The sequence below is a fragment of the Hyla sarda genome, chromosome 4 (genome assembly GCF_029499605.1).
Source record: "Hyla sarda isolate aHylSar1 chromosome 4, aHylSar1.hap1, whole genome shotgun sequence".
Taxonomy (NCBI): domain Eukaryota; kingdom Metazoa; phylum Chordata; class Amphibia; order Anura; family Hylidae; genus Hyla; species Hyla sarda.
In genome coordinates this window covers 374,710,030-374,727,105 of record NC_079192.1, presented here as the reverse complement: position 1 = coordinate 374,727,105, position 17,076 = coordinate 374,710,030, and the positions used below count along the sequence as shown (strand labels likewise).

At 41.9% G+C, this 17,076-nt stretch overlaps 1 protein-coding gene and 1 long non-coding RNA gene across 5 annotated transcripts in view; one reads left to right on the top strand and one right to left on the bottom strand.

The window, feature by feature from the left end:
- LOC130267303 (uncharacterized) overlaps positions 1 to 4,156 on the bottom strand; it is a 31,500-nt gene extending 27,344 nt beyond the window's left edge. The window contains exon 1 of the long non-coding RNA XR_008843134.1: positions 4,006 to 4,156. This is a non-coding gene — a long non-coding RNA (uncharacterized LOC130267303). The remainder of the gene's footprint in view (positions 1 to 4,005) is intronic.
- The window catches only part of GRIA1 (glutamate ionotropic receptor AMPA type subunit 1), a 310,401-nt gene that overhangs the window by 166,733 nt on the left and 126,592 nt on the right, over positions 1 to 17,076 (top strand). For 2 of the 4 annotated variants that reach the window (XM_056516840.1, XM_056516838.1), the window contains exons 3-4: positions 2,158 to 2,394; positions 4,667 to 4,851. In XM_056516840.1, coding sequence (XP_056372815.1) covers positions 2,158 to 2,394; positions 4,667 to 4,851 — 422 coding nt within the window. Of the gene's footprint in view, positions 1 to 2,157; positions 2,395 to 4,666; positions 4,855 to 17,076 lie in introns of all 4 variants that reach the window. The other 2 variants (XM_056516836.1, XM_056516837.1) reach the window with 1 other exon arrangement.

The following is a 17,076-nucleotide window of genomic DNA, read 5'->3' as shown; positions in this document are numbered from 1 at the left end:
ACACATAGGCTTGCGTAGGAGGCATACATACACAACATCTTTTTTTAATGCAATTATTTATTCTAAGCTGAAAGGAAGACTGTCAGCCTGTTCATCCACACTAAACCCAATACTCTGTGTTATAGTGTGGGTCAACAGGAGTCCAACAAAGGTACATTTACTTAACTATGTCCAGTAGGTCCTGAGATATGTGCCCCAGATAATCCTCTGCTAAATTCAGTGAATCATGCACAGGGGACAGGGCTCCGCCCACAAAATTTTCATATTCATTGTCTGTGACTCTATTTCACTTGGATATAGGGGAAGCGACTCTGTCCACTTAATTTACATATTAAGAGGCCCCTGGTGCGCGATCCTCTAAATTTTGCAGAGGAACTTCTGGGGGACATATCTCAGAACTACTGGACATGTTGAAGTAAGTGACCAACACTATAACACTGTGTATTGGGTTTAGTGTGGGTGAACAGGCTGACAGTTTTCCTTTAATGTTAATAGATTGAAACAAATATACACTGCTCAAAAAAATAAAGGGAACACTAAGATAACACATCCTAGATCTGAATGAATGAACTAATCATATGAAATACTTTCGTCTGACAACAAAATCACACAAAAATTATCAGTGGAAATCAAATTTATCAACCCATGGAGGTCTGGAAATTGAGTAACATTCAAATCAAAATGAAAAACCACACTACAGGCTGATCCAACTTTGATGTAATGTCCTTAAAACAAGTCAAAATGAGGCTCAGTAGTGTGTGTGGCCTCTACGTGCCTGTATGACCTCCCTACAATGCCTGGGCATGCTCCTGATGAGGTGGCGGATGGTCTCCTGAGGAATGTTCTCCCAGACCTGGACTAAAGCATCCGCCAACTCCTGGACAGTCTATGGTGCAATGTGGCGTTGGTGGATGGAGCAAGACATGGGGTCTGAGGATCTCATCTCAGTACCTAATGGCAGTCAGGCTACCTGTGGCAAGCACATGGAGGGTTGCACAGCCACCCAAAGAAATGCCACCCCACACCATTACTGACCCACCGCCAAACTGGTCATGTTCTCCACGGTGTCTCCAGACTTTGTCACATCTGTCACATGTGCTCAGTGTGAAATAAGGTTTTATCTGTAAAGAGCACAGGGCGGCAATTGATTGTCTATCAGTGTTGCTTCCTGAGTGTACAGTGTAATTTCACAGAAGTGTGATTGACTTGGAGTTACATTGTGTTGTTTAAAGGGGTTATCCAGGAAAAAACCTTTTTTTACATATCAACTGGCTCCAGAAAGTTAAACAGATTTGTAAATGACTTCTATTAAAAAATCTTAATCCTTTCAGTATTTATGAGCTTCTGAAGTTAAGGTTGTTCTTCTATGTCTAAGTTCTCTCTGATGACACGTGTCTCGGGAACCGCCCAGTTTAGAAGCAAATCCCCATAGCAAACCTCTTCTAAACTGGGCGTTTCCCAAGACATGTGTCATCAGAGAGCACTTAGACAGAAAAGAACAACCTTAACTTCAGAAGCTCATAAGTACTGAAAGGATTAAGATTTTTTTAATAGAAGTAATTTACAAATTTAATGTTTGCAAGAACAGGTGTGGCACCCGGCACTGCTATGTCCAATCAGCCAGTAAGGATTTTTGGGATAGATAATGCTGCTGTGACTGTGTGATGAACAATCTTGCTACGTGGAGGTGCAGACCGCTAGTTTTGCTTCACAGATTGACGCTTCTTCCGGCACACAAGGTGTACGCCTTGTTGACCAGAAGAAGCGTCAATCTGTGACGCAAAACTAGTCGCCTCTGGTGGTGTGCCCCCGCAGCTGCTCTCGCTCCCCGCATGTGTGACCGTCTTTTATTGTTCCACTGCTGGTGTGAATAAAGAACAGACTCTGAACACTGCTCCTGGTTGGTGAGTGCGACTTTTTTCTATCTCGTTCAATTGGCCTAATTTACAAATCTGTTTCACTTTCTGGAGCCAGTTGATATATAAAAATAAGTTATTTCCTGGAATACCCCTTTAAGTGTTCCATTTATTTATTTTTTTGAGCAGTGTAGTTTAGGATATGATTATTACTACCTTCTCTAATTAGCTAATATATACGTATTGTAAATACAATATTAGGCCTATGTACAGGTCATTGACCACCATTGTCTTCTCTCAGTTTGTTCACAGTTTGCCAAGGGAGTGTACGCCATATTTGGATTCTATGATCGGAAGACGGTCAACATGCTGACATCATTCTGTGGTGCTCTCCACGTTTGCTTAACCCCCAGCTTCCCCGTAGCCACATCCAACCAGTTTGTTCTACAGCTCAGACCGGAACTTCAAGATGCTCTTATCAGTGTTATAGAATATTACAAGTGGAAAAAGTTTGTGTACATTTACGATGCAGACCGAGGTAAGATGGATCTTTATGACTTATATGCTTAAACTCTGAGGAGTAAAGGATGAAATAGACTTATGGGGAGATTTATCAAAACCTATGTAGAGGAAAAGTTGACCAGTTGCCCATAGCAACCAATCAGATTGTTTCTTTCATTTTTGAGAGACCTTTTTGAAAATAAAAGAAGCTAACTGATTGGTTGCTATGGGCAACTAGTCAACTTTCCTTTGCACAAGGTTTGATAAATCTCCCCCTTAGTATATAGTAGAGTATAGTGTAAATAGTAGTTGCTCTATAAGGAATAAAAACATATAAGCTAGAAAAATTTACTTTAGATTTGTTATTAGGTACCATGATAGCTCATAACTAGGATTTCTGTCTTGGAGCACTAGGGATTTAGACTATAATTCAATCAGGTTAACATTGTGTTCAGTACATATATTGGACCCAAGTTGACATACATTAATCTTCCTATGGTTACTCTTATTTCCATCCCTACTACAAGAATTTGTCTCGGGCCTCATTCATACTTTTCAGCCATGCAAACAGAGCCCAAAAGGGGTAGAGTTTTTACAACCCCCCCCCCCCCCCCCACACTCTCAATGCACGGTCAACAGCACCAGTCAGGTAAATGGGTAATCCACTGGAAAACTTTTTTTTTTTTTTAATCACCTGGTGCCAGAAAGTTAAAAAGATTTGTAAATTACTTCTATTAAAAAATCTTAATCCTTCCAGTACTATTGTTATGATCCACAGGAAGTTCTTTTCTTTTTGAATTTCCTTTCTGCCTGACCACAGTGCTCTCTGCTGACACCACTGACCATTTTAACTGTCCAGAGCAGGATAGGCTTTCTATGGGGAATTGCTCCTACCCTGGACAGTTACTAAAATGGACAGAGGTGTTAGCAGAGAGCACTGTGGTCAGGCAGAAAGGAAATTGAAAAAGAATAAACTTCCTGTGGATCATAACAGCAGCTGATAAGTACTGGAAGGATTAAGATTTTTATTTTTTTGTAGAAGTAATTTACAAATCTGTTTAACTTTCTGGCACCAGTTGATTTAAAAAAAATGTTTTCCAATGGAGTACCCCATTATAAGTTTCCTTTATTAATTTCCATTAAAATTGGTATACAAAAAGTAAAGTGAAATGTGTAGCAGATATGACCATGGTGAGCCTGTCTCCCTGTGGGGACATTTATCATTGTTTACTTTGTTAAGCAAGTTCTGAAGGCATTTTTTTTTATTTTGCTTTAGTTTTGCTTTTGTGCTACATATTTATCATACTATCACAGGGGGTTGAGAAACGTGGAGCACGTAAACAAAACAAAAAAGTCACAGCTGAGACTTTTGTGAGACTTTTTTTTTGCGACTTTTTAAATTTGCTCATGTACGGGAGTTTTGTACTCCTGGTCAGACCTGGAGCAGTCTTGCAACTTTTTGTAAGGGGTTTGCGACTTTTTTTTGCCTGCGTGTGACTTTCGCATATCAGCAAATTGAAAACTGAAATTGGCTTAGGTAAGGCTGTTGTAACTTTTTGCTTACCCACAAAAGTCCCACAAAAAGTGCTCAGGTGCACGTGCGACTTTTTGAGCACCCGGAGTGAACAAAAAAAAAGGCTCTAAATACCTTGATAAATGTGCCCTTATATGACGGTGATAGAAAGAACCTCAATATATCTCTATATAAATTCAGAAGCATATGGAAGTATAGGATGGCTACATGAGTGGGCATTTCAGCTCACTACATCTAATAAAGCGCCATAATACAGCTGACTGTATGATGCCTTATCTGTGGATATATATGGGGAAGCTTCATCAAAACCTGTCCAGAGGAAAAGTTGCCCAGTTGCCCATAGCAACCAATCAGATCGCTTCTTTCATTTTTAACAAGGCCTCTGAAATATGAAATAAGTAATCTGATTGGTTGCTATGGGCAACTGGGCAACTTTTCCTCTGCACAGGTTTTGATAAATTTCCCCCATACACTTTAGACGTTAGATTATAAGCTCCTTGTAAACCTTCTGTATGTATTCTATGTACAGGGCTACAAAATATATTACTATGAATGTAATTTTCCTAGTTATAACATATTCTGCAGCGTTATACTCTTTTGAAATAATCAATAATAAATGGCAAGGCTACATTTTATGTAGACAGAACCCATCAGCCCAATCCTGTTAGTATCACTAATGGACTCTTTGTGTTTTTCTCCTATTGGCACAAAGTAGGCCCATGTTTTTTATTTGTGTGATTTATAACCTAAGCACTTATAATTCTTCCATGTCCAGGTTTATCTGTCCTCCAAAAAGTACTGGATACAGCAGCAGAGAAAAACTGGCAAGTGACAGCAGTGAACATACTCACCACCACAGAGGAAGGCTACCGCTTGCTCTTTCAGGATCTGGACAAAAGCAAAGACCGTCAGGTTGTAATAGATTGCGAGTCGGAACGACTGAATGCAATCCTCACCCAGGTAGTGTTAACATTGTCCTCAAAGGCATCTGTATGCTTATAATGTACAACATTTATGGAACCCTGACTACCAACCTTGTTTCAGTTGTCTATTGAGTTTACAACTAATTCTATTGTCGGGAAAATATTCAACATGGTTGCGATCAGTGGTAAGGACTTGCAGCTCTGCGGTACTGGATTCAAATCCATCAAACGATAACATTGGCCTATGTTTGTGTGGGTTTTTATGTTCCCTGGTTTTCGTTCATACTTTTTTCTATGAAATTGACCCATGTACGTGTTTGAGAGGAGGGAGATTAGACTGCAATGCCCATTGGGGACATGGACTGATATGAATGTTGATAAACAGTGAAGATCCATGCAAAATATGTTGATACTATATCCCATCCAGTGATGTGGCCAAAAGCCACTGCTTCCAGGTGGGGAATGAATGAAGAGATGGCCATGGACATGTACATCTCTTTTCATCCATTTCTATTGAATTTATTTAAACAGCTGAGCAGGGAAGGTGAACATCTCCCATAGAGGAAGGACCCACACCTACTGTATGAAGAAGTTTGTCGGGAATGTATCCAGGCATTGATAATATAACAAGATGGCTTTTTAGAACATAGATGTAACTTGGACTGGATTGCATGTGCGTGACCAACAATGACTTCCCTGTACTAGACTTTAGGAGACAATGTAATGAATGCAGTGCAGATAAAAATGTTGCACAAACACTTTAAAGATGGTTAAGAATCTGTTGAAAGTTATTCCGGAAGGCATGCAACAAGCAAAACAGCAGATAATGTTACAGATAGGTGACTGGCAGTGAAAGAACTTGAAGATTATTTGGGGATTCCTAAAACTACGGTGTCTTCCAATTTTGACTAGGAAATATTCAGCAACCCTTACACCCAAAATGGACAACCAAGTAATATACAGCTACATTGCATCTGCCAAAGCATCTTGGCCTCTAATCACTGAACCCAACCTCTATGATGTGAATGTGCTCTAGACATCATCCAGCATAGAATCATTGATGCAGAAATCTGCAGTTTGAAATAACCATCCAAACCCTCCAAACCCTTAATATTCTTCATATTTTTAACATATGTTGTGGGCTCTTTCTTGGAAGGCACTGTTTCTCTTGTGGAGCCTTACTTGGTAGGGAGTCTTAAGGGTGATGTATTCTTGGAGAAAAATATGCAAATGTGTTCTCCTCCCTTAAGGGTCAATTTACACATACAGTATCCTGCGCATATTTGATATGCAGGATTTAAAGCTGTGTTCAGTCATTTTGTTTACAATGAAATCTGCAGCATAAGATCCTGTACTTGTGAATACACCCTTAAAGTGGCTTGAAAAATGACTAGGGATATCAACCAATACAGAGACACCATCTGTAGACAGCGCTGTTTCAGGCTTTTTGAACCTCATCGGTACAGAGTGGTTCTAATGCTGTACTGCATTTATACTGTACATACATATATACTGTATGCTCCTACTACACACGTTTATAGCGGATTGCACAGAAAAACATATACACATCCATATATACATACTGCACATATACACACATACATACTGAATGCTCCTATTACACCCATGTACATGTATATCAGACTGCATACATTATATATATATATATATATATATATTTGTGCTCAGGGCTCCAGACATGTACTAGTGACTGAAAACGTTGCATACATACCTGTAAAGAATAAAATAAGGGAGAGTTGGGAGGGTTCTGCAAACATCACGTATGCACCACCTGGAGGAGAAGGGGCAGTTATATACTCATGCCCCTCATTTAATCCCTATAAGCCCCACGTAGAGGTGCAGGGGTGTGTGAAATACTTAGCCCTTCGCACAAATACAGCCCTATGGGCATAATACTTGTGCTCAGGGCTCCAGACAAGTACTAGTGAGTGAAAACCTTAACTTAGCATAGCGGTCAGAGGTGCGCCATAAACCGCGTATGAGGGCATGGCTATAGAGGGCAAAAAGCAAACATAATAGGATGAATAACAATCCATAAAATAACATAGCATACACCCAGCATCAAGCTTCACATACCCTAAGTAGACTAAACCTTGCATGCCGGAAAGAGTAGCATCTACCAACTAGTGAGTACTAGAGGCGGTACCCGTACCTTAGAATCTGTGGTAGTAACGTCCCTTTGTGAAAGAACGACCTGACAATGATAACAGGACCCAACAGATGTACTAAATGAAGTATACCTATTAACATACTTACTTGTGACATCACTTCAAAGGGACACTGAAGGGATAGCTCTATGGAATGTCTGATAAGCACCAATTCCCTGCTATTAAGAGGCAAAAAATAAACTGTCAGGTAAATGACAAGCAAGAATCTACATGATAGACAGTTTGAGGTCATATTGCCTGTTGACCAAAACAAGGCTCATAAAAGCACCTTACCCTAACACTTAGACTGTATAGTCAGACATACCCAAACTGCCAACATTCTGACCCAAATGGTCTTGGGAGTGATGACCCATTGCAGATAACAGTTCTCTAACAGACAACGTACCTGCAGACATGACAAGTGTTAGTGAACCATGCCTGTAGATGTGACAGGTCTTTGTGAAACCATCATTCCTGTAGATGTGAACCGGTCTTTGTGAAACCTTCATGCCTGTAGATGTGACAGGTCTTTGTGAACCCATCAGGCCTGTAGACGTGACAGGCCTTTGTGAAACCATCATACCTGTAGACATGACAGGTCTTTGTGAACCCTTCGTGCCTGTAGACGTAACAGGTCTTTGTGAAACCATCGTGCCTGTAGATGTGAACCGGTCTTTATGAAATCTTCATGCCTGTAGACGTGACAGGTCTTTGTGAACCCATCATGTCTGTAGACATGACATGTCTGTGTGAAACCATCATGCCTGTAGACGTAACATGTCTTTGTGAAACCACCGTGTCTGTAGACATGACAGATCTTTGTGAAACCACAATGCCTGTAGACATGACAGGTCTTTGTGAACCCTTCGTGCCTGTAGACATAACAGGTCTTTGTGAAACCATTGTGCCTGTAGATGTGACAGGTCTTTGTGAAACCATCATTCCTGTAGACATGACAGGTATTTGTGAAACCATCGTGCCTGTAGACATTAGAGGTCTTTGTGAAACCATCGTGCCTGTAGACATGACAGGTCCTTGAGAACTATCGAGCTAACTGTATGCACATAATAAACATACTAACCACAGAGCAAAAACACGCTAGCTTTAACCGTATGCACAGAATAAAACATACTACCCGTAACATGTGAGAAAACCTGCTAAAACCAACTAACTGTATACACAGAATAAAACATACTAACCGTAACACCTGACAAACATGATAAAACCTGCTAAGCGTATACGCAAACTAAAAAAACCTAACCAAATACACAGAATAAAACTCACTAACCGTATACACAGAATAAACCCGCTAACCGTACACACAGAATAAAACACACTAATCATATACACAGAATAAAACGTGCTCACTGAAAACACAAATTAAACAAACACGCTAACTACGTATGAACATAAGCAATGCTACAAGCATGTGAACATAAACTGTTATGGGCTTATGTATAGTAACCGCTACGAGTGAGTGAACATCGTGACAACTAACACGCCTGCTAGTAAAACTACGAGCATATGTATGATATGAATGTGATGAACGTATGAACAATATAAATGCTATCAGCAGATAAACAGTATAAAGCTATGAGCATGTGAACCACACAAATGCAATGAGCATGACGATAACACACACTGCCCCTCTTTCCTTTTCTTCTTCGGTTGGACCAGACGTCAGGACGTCTTCCAGCTACATCTTCTCTGCAGAGTCCACCCGAACATCACTGGTTGCTCACTTTATCAGTAGATCCTCATCTTCTGTATAAAGACAAAATAATTATGATCCTGCCAAATACTTTACCCCCTGAATATAATACTGCCACACACTATGCCCCTGAAATATAACCCTGCCACACACTATATCCCTGAATATAATACTGCCACATACTGTACCCTCTAAATATAATACTGCCCCACACTGTACCCTCTGAATATAATGCTGCCAAACTGTTCCCATGAATATAACACTACCACCCACTGTAGCCCCTGAATATAATACTGCCACACACTGCCCCTCAATAAAAACCCACAAAATATAACCCTGCTATACACTGTACCCTCTGAATATAACCCTGCCACACACTGTGCTAATAATAATAATAATAATAATAATAATAATGTCCTCAGACAGTTTCTTCTCAGTTTAGCTGAATCCAACCTGTCCTCCTCCTGGCTCCTTTGTTCAACTCCCCCTCTCTCAGACTTCTAAGTCCTCTCCAGGCTCCTTTGACCCCCCCAGACCCCTATGTCCTCCTACATGCTCCTCTTCCCCTCTCCCTAGACCCCCAGTTTCCGCTCCAGGCTCCTCTGCCCCACTCCCCAGAGCCCAATATCTGACCTGTACCCAATTACCCCCTGGCCCCTCACCCCTCCAAATTGATGTACTGCATATGCATTTATGTATGATAGATGTGTATATGTATGATGATAGATGTATGATACATCTACACATCATACACCCATATATCATACACATACAAATATATCATACATACACACACCTATCATACATACACACATTTATCATTCATACATACATCTATCATACACACATCCATCATACATACATCTATCATACATAAATACATACATCTATCGTACATACACACATCTGTCATACATACATACATACATCATACATGCACACATTCTATAATACATACACACATCCCCAACCTCTCACCCTCCTGGAGATCAGCACCATGGCCTGCCACTCACCAGGTGTCGGGGATGCAGCGAGGCAGAGGAGATTATAAGGCTGATGACTGTAGGGGATGGAGTGGAGCAGAGGCTGCTGCTTTTTCTGCAGATGCTGTGGATGTAGCGACGGTTGCAGGCAGGGACTTGTCAGGGGCTTGGAGCAGATGTGCTTACCTGCGTCTGCCATGTCTGTGCACAGCAGCCCTTTGCTCTTAAGGGGGCAGTGTCCCTGCCCAATCTTACTGCACTAATGGCCGGCCCAGAGTGAGGCTCCTGCGGGGGGAAAAGCGGCCAGAGCTTGCCCTTAGCCTTTTTTAAATTATTATTATTTATTTATTTTTAAGGGCCCAGCATTAAAATAAGTGTGCTAACAGCAACAGGCCTCCTCTTCAGACCTGCAGCTGTAGTATTACACAAATCTATCAAGCATACAAACAGACACATCAATCATACATGCATAAATACTGACACATCAATCATACATGCATACATACTGACACATCAATTATACACGCATACATACTGACACATCATACATGCATACATACAGACACATCTATCATACATGTGTACATAGACACATCTATCATACATGCATACATACAGACACATCTATCATATATGCGTAAATACAGACACATCAATCATACATGCATACATACTGACACATCAATCATACATGCATACATACTGACACATCAATCATACACGCATACATAAAACACATCAATCATACATGCATACATACTGACACATCAATTATATATGCATACATACAGACATATCAATCATACATGCGTACATAGACACATCAATCATACATACATGCATACATACAGACACATCTATCATACATGTGTAAATACAGACACATCAATCATACATGCATCCATACTGACACGTCAATCATACATGCATACATACTGACACATCATACATGCATACATACAGACACATCTATCATACATGCATACATAGACACATCTATCATACATGCATACATACAGACACATTTATCATACATGCGTAAATACAGACACATCAATCATACATGCATACATACTGACACATCAATCATACATTCATACATACTGACACATCAATCCTACGTGCATTCATACAGACACATCAATCCTACACGCATTCATACAGACACATAAATCTTACATGCATACATACTGACACATCAATCATACATGCATACATACATACACATCTATCATACATGCGTACATAGACAAATCAATCATACATGCATACATACAGACACATCTATCATACTTGCTTAAATACAGACACATCAATCATACATGCATACATACTGACACATCAATCATGCATGCATGCATACAGACACATCAATCATACACCCATACATACAGACACATCAATCATACATGCATACGTACTGACACAATCATACACGCATACATACAGACACATCAATCATATATGCATACATACTGACACATCAATCATACATGCATACATACAGACACATCTATCGTACATGCGTACATACTGACACATCTATCATACATGCGTATATACAGACACATCTATCATACATGCGTACATACAGACACATCTATCATACATGCATACATACAGACACATTTATCATACATGCATACATACAGACACATCTATCATATACACATTCACACCCATCCTCGGTATCTTCACCCCACAGTTCATTCACCTGGCTCCTGGGGATCACTGCCACGGCTTGCTGCTTACCGGGTGCCAGGGAAATAGCGGGGTTGGCGCCAGAGGAGATCGCGGTGCAGGTATCCGCAGAGGATGTATGAGGTGCCGGTGTACCGGGTTGCTGCTTCCGTTTACAGTGTAATGTGGCAGAGTTGAGCGCAGGAACTTGCTTGGAGCCAATGTGCATGCCTGCGTGCGGCATTTAATCTCCCAGCAGTCCCTGCAACTATCTATGGGGAATCATAGAGGCAGGGCGGACGCAGCCGCACACATTAAAAATAAATGCTTTAAAGCAGTCAGACGACCTTATGTTTAGTCTGGCCCTGCTGCGCTCATTTTCTAAAGGACACGGTCCGGCATGAAGGAACCTGCTGGCAGCTACGCCCCCTTCCACCCCAGGCCCAGGCCCGCGCAGTGCCGACCTGTCAGCATTTAGTGTAGTGGCAGGGGGGGGGGGCCCGCGGGCCCCCCTGACTGTCGGGCCCGGTCGCCATGACAACCTTTGTGACCTCTATAGCTACGCCACTGAGCACAACACTCTGAGCGTAGGTACTGTGTGAATGCAGTGAGAGTATGAACAGTATAAATACTATAAGCGTATCAACAGAATAAACTTACCTATGTATAGTGAAATGCTATGTATGAATAGTGAATGCTACAAGCACGTCAACATGAAACTACTACGGGCTTAGGTATTGTAACAGCTACGAGCAAGTGAACATCATAACTGCCAGACACTTGCCAGTAAAACTACGAGCGTAGGTATGATATGAATACGATGAACATATGAAACAATATAAATGGTATCTGCAGGTAAACAGTATAAAGTTATGAGCGTATGTGCAGCATGAATGCAATGAGAGTATGGACAATTTAAATACTACCAGCAAATAAACAGCATAACACTATGAGCGTATGTACTGCATGAACTCTTTTCTTTTTTTCTTCCATGACACAAAGAACGTGTGCACAGAAAAACGCTAGAAAACATGCAAAATGAAGCTTAACATATGCACATTAACGCAAAGCACATATGCTCGGCATAAAAGCTCTCCAAGTTTCTGTGGTGCAAAGCAATATTGAACCATAGTACACGCAATATACACACACATCCTTGACAACATCAACTGGTGGGCTTTTCCCGGCCAATTAAACTTATGCCTCCTGCAACCTTCTACTCACTGTTCACACACAATTTTTGCAACCTCTTGCTGTGTGTCTCGTCCACATGACTCTTGGGGCCACTCACAGCTCGGACTGCGTGTTCCTCACAGGAACCTTGCTGTCTTCTGGGGAGAGCACCAACTATTCTGTCTGACTTCCTTTTAAGCACACTTCCCCTTTCTGCTACCTCATTAATTAGGCCACAGGTGGAGGTTTCTCCAGGGTTAGCTAGGGATACACCCTTTCCTTGCCACAGTGTCACAATATATACATATACACACATTTTAATATATATACATATATATATATATATATATATATATATATATATATATATATATACACTCTTACGAGCAGAAGTATTGGTAATGAAAGGGTTACTGATTAGTAACTACAGGCATGCACTCTACCCAGTGACCTAATTTGTGTGGCAGACATTGACCATAGTGCAACATGAAACAAACACTATGGGAGTCAGCGTGGGAGCAAGCAACAGGCTTTCGGTATTGTGTATGATCCGTGTTAGACTACAAGCATGTGAACATAAAACAAACAGTGAGGGAGTCAGTGCGGGCGCCTGCCAGTAAAACTACGAGTGCATGTATGATAATGTATGATATGCTATGAGTGCCACATTACACCTGTGCCCGTGTGCATCAGCAGATAGAAACCCCCGAGCAAAGCAGGGCCAGCTTGCAGCAGCACCCTAAACAGGACCCACCAGTGAGAAAAACTACCGTAGTGCAGAGGTCTGCTGCCTCCGTCACACCGTTCCCCGGAGCCAGGACGTGGGCTGCCAGGCAGATTGCTCCGGTGCAGCAACAACCCTTCCTTACCCAAAAAGGTTATTTGCCGACTGAAATACTTATATGCCCGAAATAAGCATAACATGCCCAGCCTATGCCACATGCTTACTCACCCACGCCTCATAGCTACCTCACCGTGATCTTCGTCCAGCAAAGGATATCCCCCCACAGGCGCCTCAACGAAAACAAGCGTGCATAGTTTGCAGGTAATTAAATTTCTGAGACTCCCTTCCGCAAATGTCACATACGCCCCACCTGGAGGAGAAGGGGGCATGAAATACTTACGCCCCTCGCACAAAGACAGCCATAGGGGCTTAATACATACACTGCATTTATACACACAAACATAAAGTATACATACACTGCATACATGTGTATACCAGACTGTACAAAGAACACATGCAAATCCACAATGCACACATACTGTATACACTGCCAACAGACATATGGCACACAAGTCAACAAGTGTATACACACTCATACATAACAACACATGCATGCACACATGGCACCTTTACTTTACAGTTGCCTGGTCCTTGGTTTCCTGCTGCTTCTGGTGTTTGGGGCAGCAGGAGGTGGATTCAGTGGTGGCAGCCTGCACTCTGCATGAAGTGCTTGGAGCAGAGGATGGAGAGGAGCAGGAGTGCAGGGCTCACACAGGGAGTCCTCTAGCAGAGGGAAGAATGGCAAGAGGAAGAGCCTTCAGTGCACTAAACTGCCTAGGGGGCACCACTGACATCATCAGCTGGAGTCCAGGAGCTGTACACACTTAGGACCTGTGCTGAATTCTCTGATGAGATGCAGAGCAGAACACCAGGGAGGATTTTACTACTGTACAGGTCAGCAGCCAACAATCCTGCTCTGCATCATTTCAGTGTCACTGTCAGGTCTGTGATCCCCTCACCTCCACCACTGCTGCTGCCAGCAATGAGAGAGATTATAGAGCGAGCCTCTCCCTGCACTTGGTGGTGTCTGTGGTGCAGCCGTACCCCCGCACCTCTCTAGCAATGCACTGCCAGTCAGGAGGGCCGTTAGGCAGCTACAAGGCCCCTTCCAGTGGGAGGCCTTAGGTGGCCGCCTACTTCGCCTAATAGGAGAGCCGCCTCTGGTATTACTCCTCCTTTACATAGATGCCTATACCAGAGAGTCTTATTGGATGCTGAATTTTGGCAATTTATTTTACTTTGTGACTATAAAAGATTAAGATTTATGCACTTCAAATACTTTCACACAAATATTAAGGATTTTGTAAAGATTTGTTTTGATGTTTTTTTATGTAACCAAAAAGCTATACTGAGCCAAATCTGCAAACCTTTATCACCAGACTCTATTTTTACATTATTGACAGCCCCCCACCAAAAAAAAAAATGTAAAAAACATTATTCAAAGATAATTATAGCCCGATAAGAGACTATACTGTATACAACACTGTGTGCAATATTTACAGTAAGTAAATAAAAAAATTAATAAAAAAAGAGTGAGGGATATTATTGTGCTGCTGTTTGGACTAAGGGAAAACAAATGATCATTAGAAAGTAATGATTCCCTTACATCCTAACTAGTAGCACCACAGGGGATCTAGCAAGAAGATAACATATGAGGGAGGCAAAAGGCCGTGTATTCTGAACCCATTAGGTCAGACCTATAGTGACTTATAAATGTGGAGTGAGAACTAGAGGAAGCTGCAGCACCACTTGAAAACAGTACAGCCAAAATAGGCAATACAGGTACAATCACAAAATCACAGGTTCACAGGATTAGCAATAGCAGTCCCTCTAAACACAAAAAGCTGTGATCAGACAGGCAGCAGGATCAAAAATCAGAGGTTCAAATAAGAGAGAGGGGAGGTGAAAACAAACACAATGTAAAAAATTGTATGATTGGAAAATTGGGGGGGTTGGAGGAAGCAATTTACATGCTTGTCTGTCTGCGCATGTTCACATGGCAGAATTTCCATTCCAGAATCTGCATTGGAATCTGGCATGAAGATTCTGCTGCAGCAGGATTCTGTAGAATTTAGTGGGATTCTACTGCTCTGTGCAACCAACTGTTCCCCCAGATTGCGGCAAAACCGATTCAAGACAAGGCACCCGTGAAAATCAATGGGGACCGGTTGTCTACCCCTGGTATAAAAAACAAGATTCTGTTCCAACCAGAAAGAAAGTCCGCCTTCACATGTCTATCTAAAACCACTATGTCATTTTGACCGGGTACCGAAGACATCAGTTCTAGCAACTTGGAGATAAACGACCTTCCTTGGGGTATGATTCGCATGGCAAAATTCAACATACTAAGGACAGAATACAACTCTACCCTGGTGATCCTAGGAGACAATAACACACTATGAATAACATTCTTAATGCCGGTCAATTTGTCTGCAGGAAGTCTGGCTTCCATAGCCTGAGTGTCTAGCACTATCCCTAAAAAGGTGAGTGACCTGCTGGGACCCTCCAACTTTTTGCTGGAAACCGGGACCTTCAACTGGTCAAAAGATGCCAACAAAACACCCAAATCTCTGGGACGTGCATCACCATTTTCTATTAACAGGAAATTGTCCAGATAGTGAATGACATGTGTACAGTCAAACCTATGCTCTAAAATCCAGTGTAATGCTTGCGCAAATCTGTCAAATACCTATGCCATTTCCATAAATCTGGATGAATGGGGAGAAGCTTAAAGGCGTCCGAAATGTCAGCCTTGGACAACCACGTCCTACCCCCCATGCTGAGGATTACTGCAATGGCTTGGTCTATTGATGAATATTTGAGGGCGAATTCCTCCGCTGGTAAGAGTGAATTTAGGCTAGGCATGGAGGACAAGTAAGACAAATCATAAATTAATCATTTTTTATTGCTGAATTTGTTCACCACCAATCCTACCGGATTCACCCTCCAAACATCAAAGGAGGGAACGTCAAAGGGCTCAATGACAAAACCCTTATTGACCTCACTAGTAATCAGCTCATCTACTACACTAAGATCTCTCAAAGCCGACCTTAAGTTCTCACATTCGAAAGTGGCCTCTGGAAGTGTTACAAATCCAGTGTGAAAACCCTCCTGTAAACCTTGAATCAGAAATGCAACAAATTGTTTGTCTGGGTGTTCTCAAAGAAAGAGCGGCAAGGAAGGCAGCTCCACCTGCTAGTCATGCTCTGACTTTTTGTGGGCAAGCGCTCTTTGGGTGCGCTCTGAAGCATACTGCACATTCATGAAGCAGCCTGCACTGGTTATAGTTGCATACTGCAAAGTTGAAATTATTACAGATCTGCGAATTGCCCAGGTACTTAGTAGGCCTCCCTAGCTTGTCAGTCAGACCAGCGGCCTTTTGACCTTTAAACAGAGCAGTGGACGTCCCCGGGACTGCCTCATCCAAAACATTATTGACACTGTTGCACCATTCTGTAGTGTGTGCTATGCATTGGCAGCGGGCGCATACCGGGGCTTTCAAGCCTGCAACACGATTGCAGAATATTTCAGTGTCAATCAATGCCCAATTCATCGAATAATTAAATTGAGCCAGAGCTGCTGCCGCCTTCGCCGAGAAAGATTTGTGATAGTCGTAAAACCATATTTGTGCGAAAGTTCTGTGACTTTGTACACGTCTTTCCGGCTTCACTTAACAAATAATGTCCCTATAGATAGCAAAGGCCATGCTAAACTCAGTGAGGGACAGTTTACGACTAAGCCTGAGATCCTTAGCTTTGAGGAT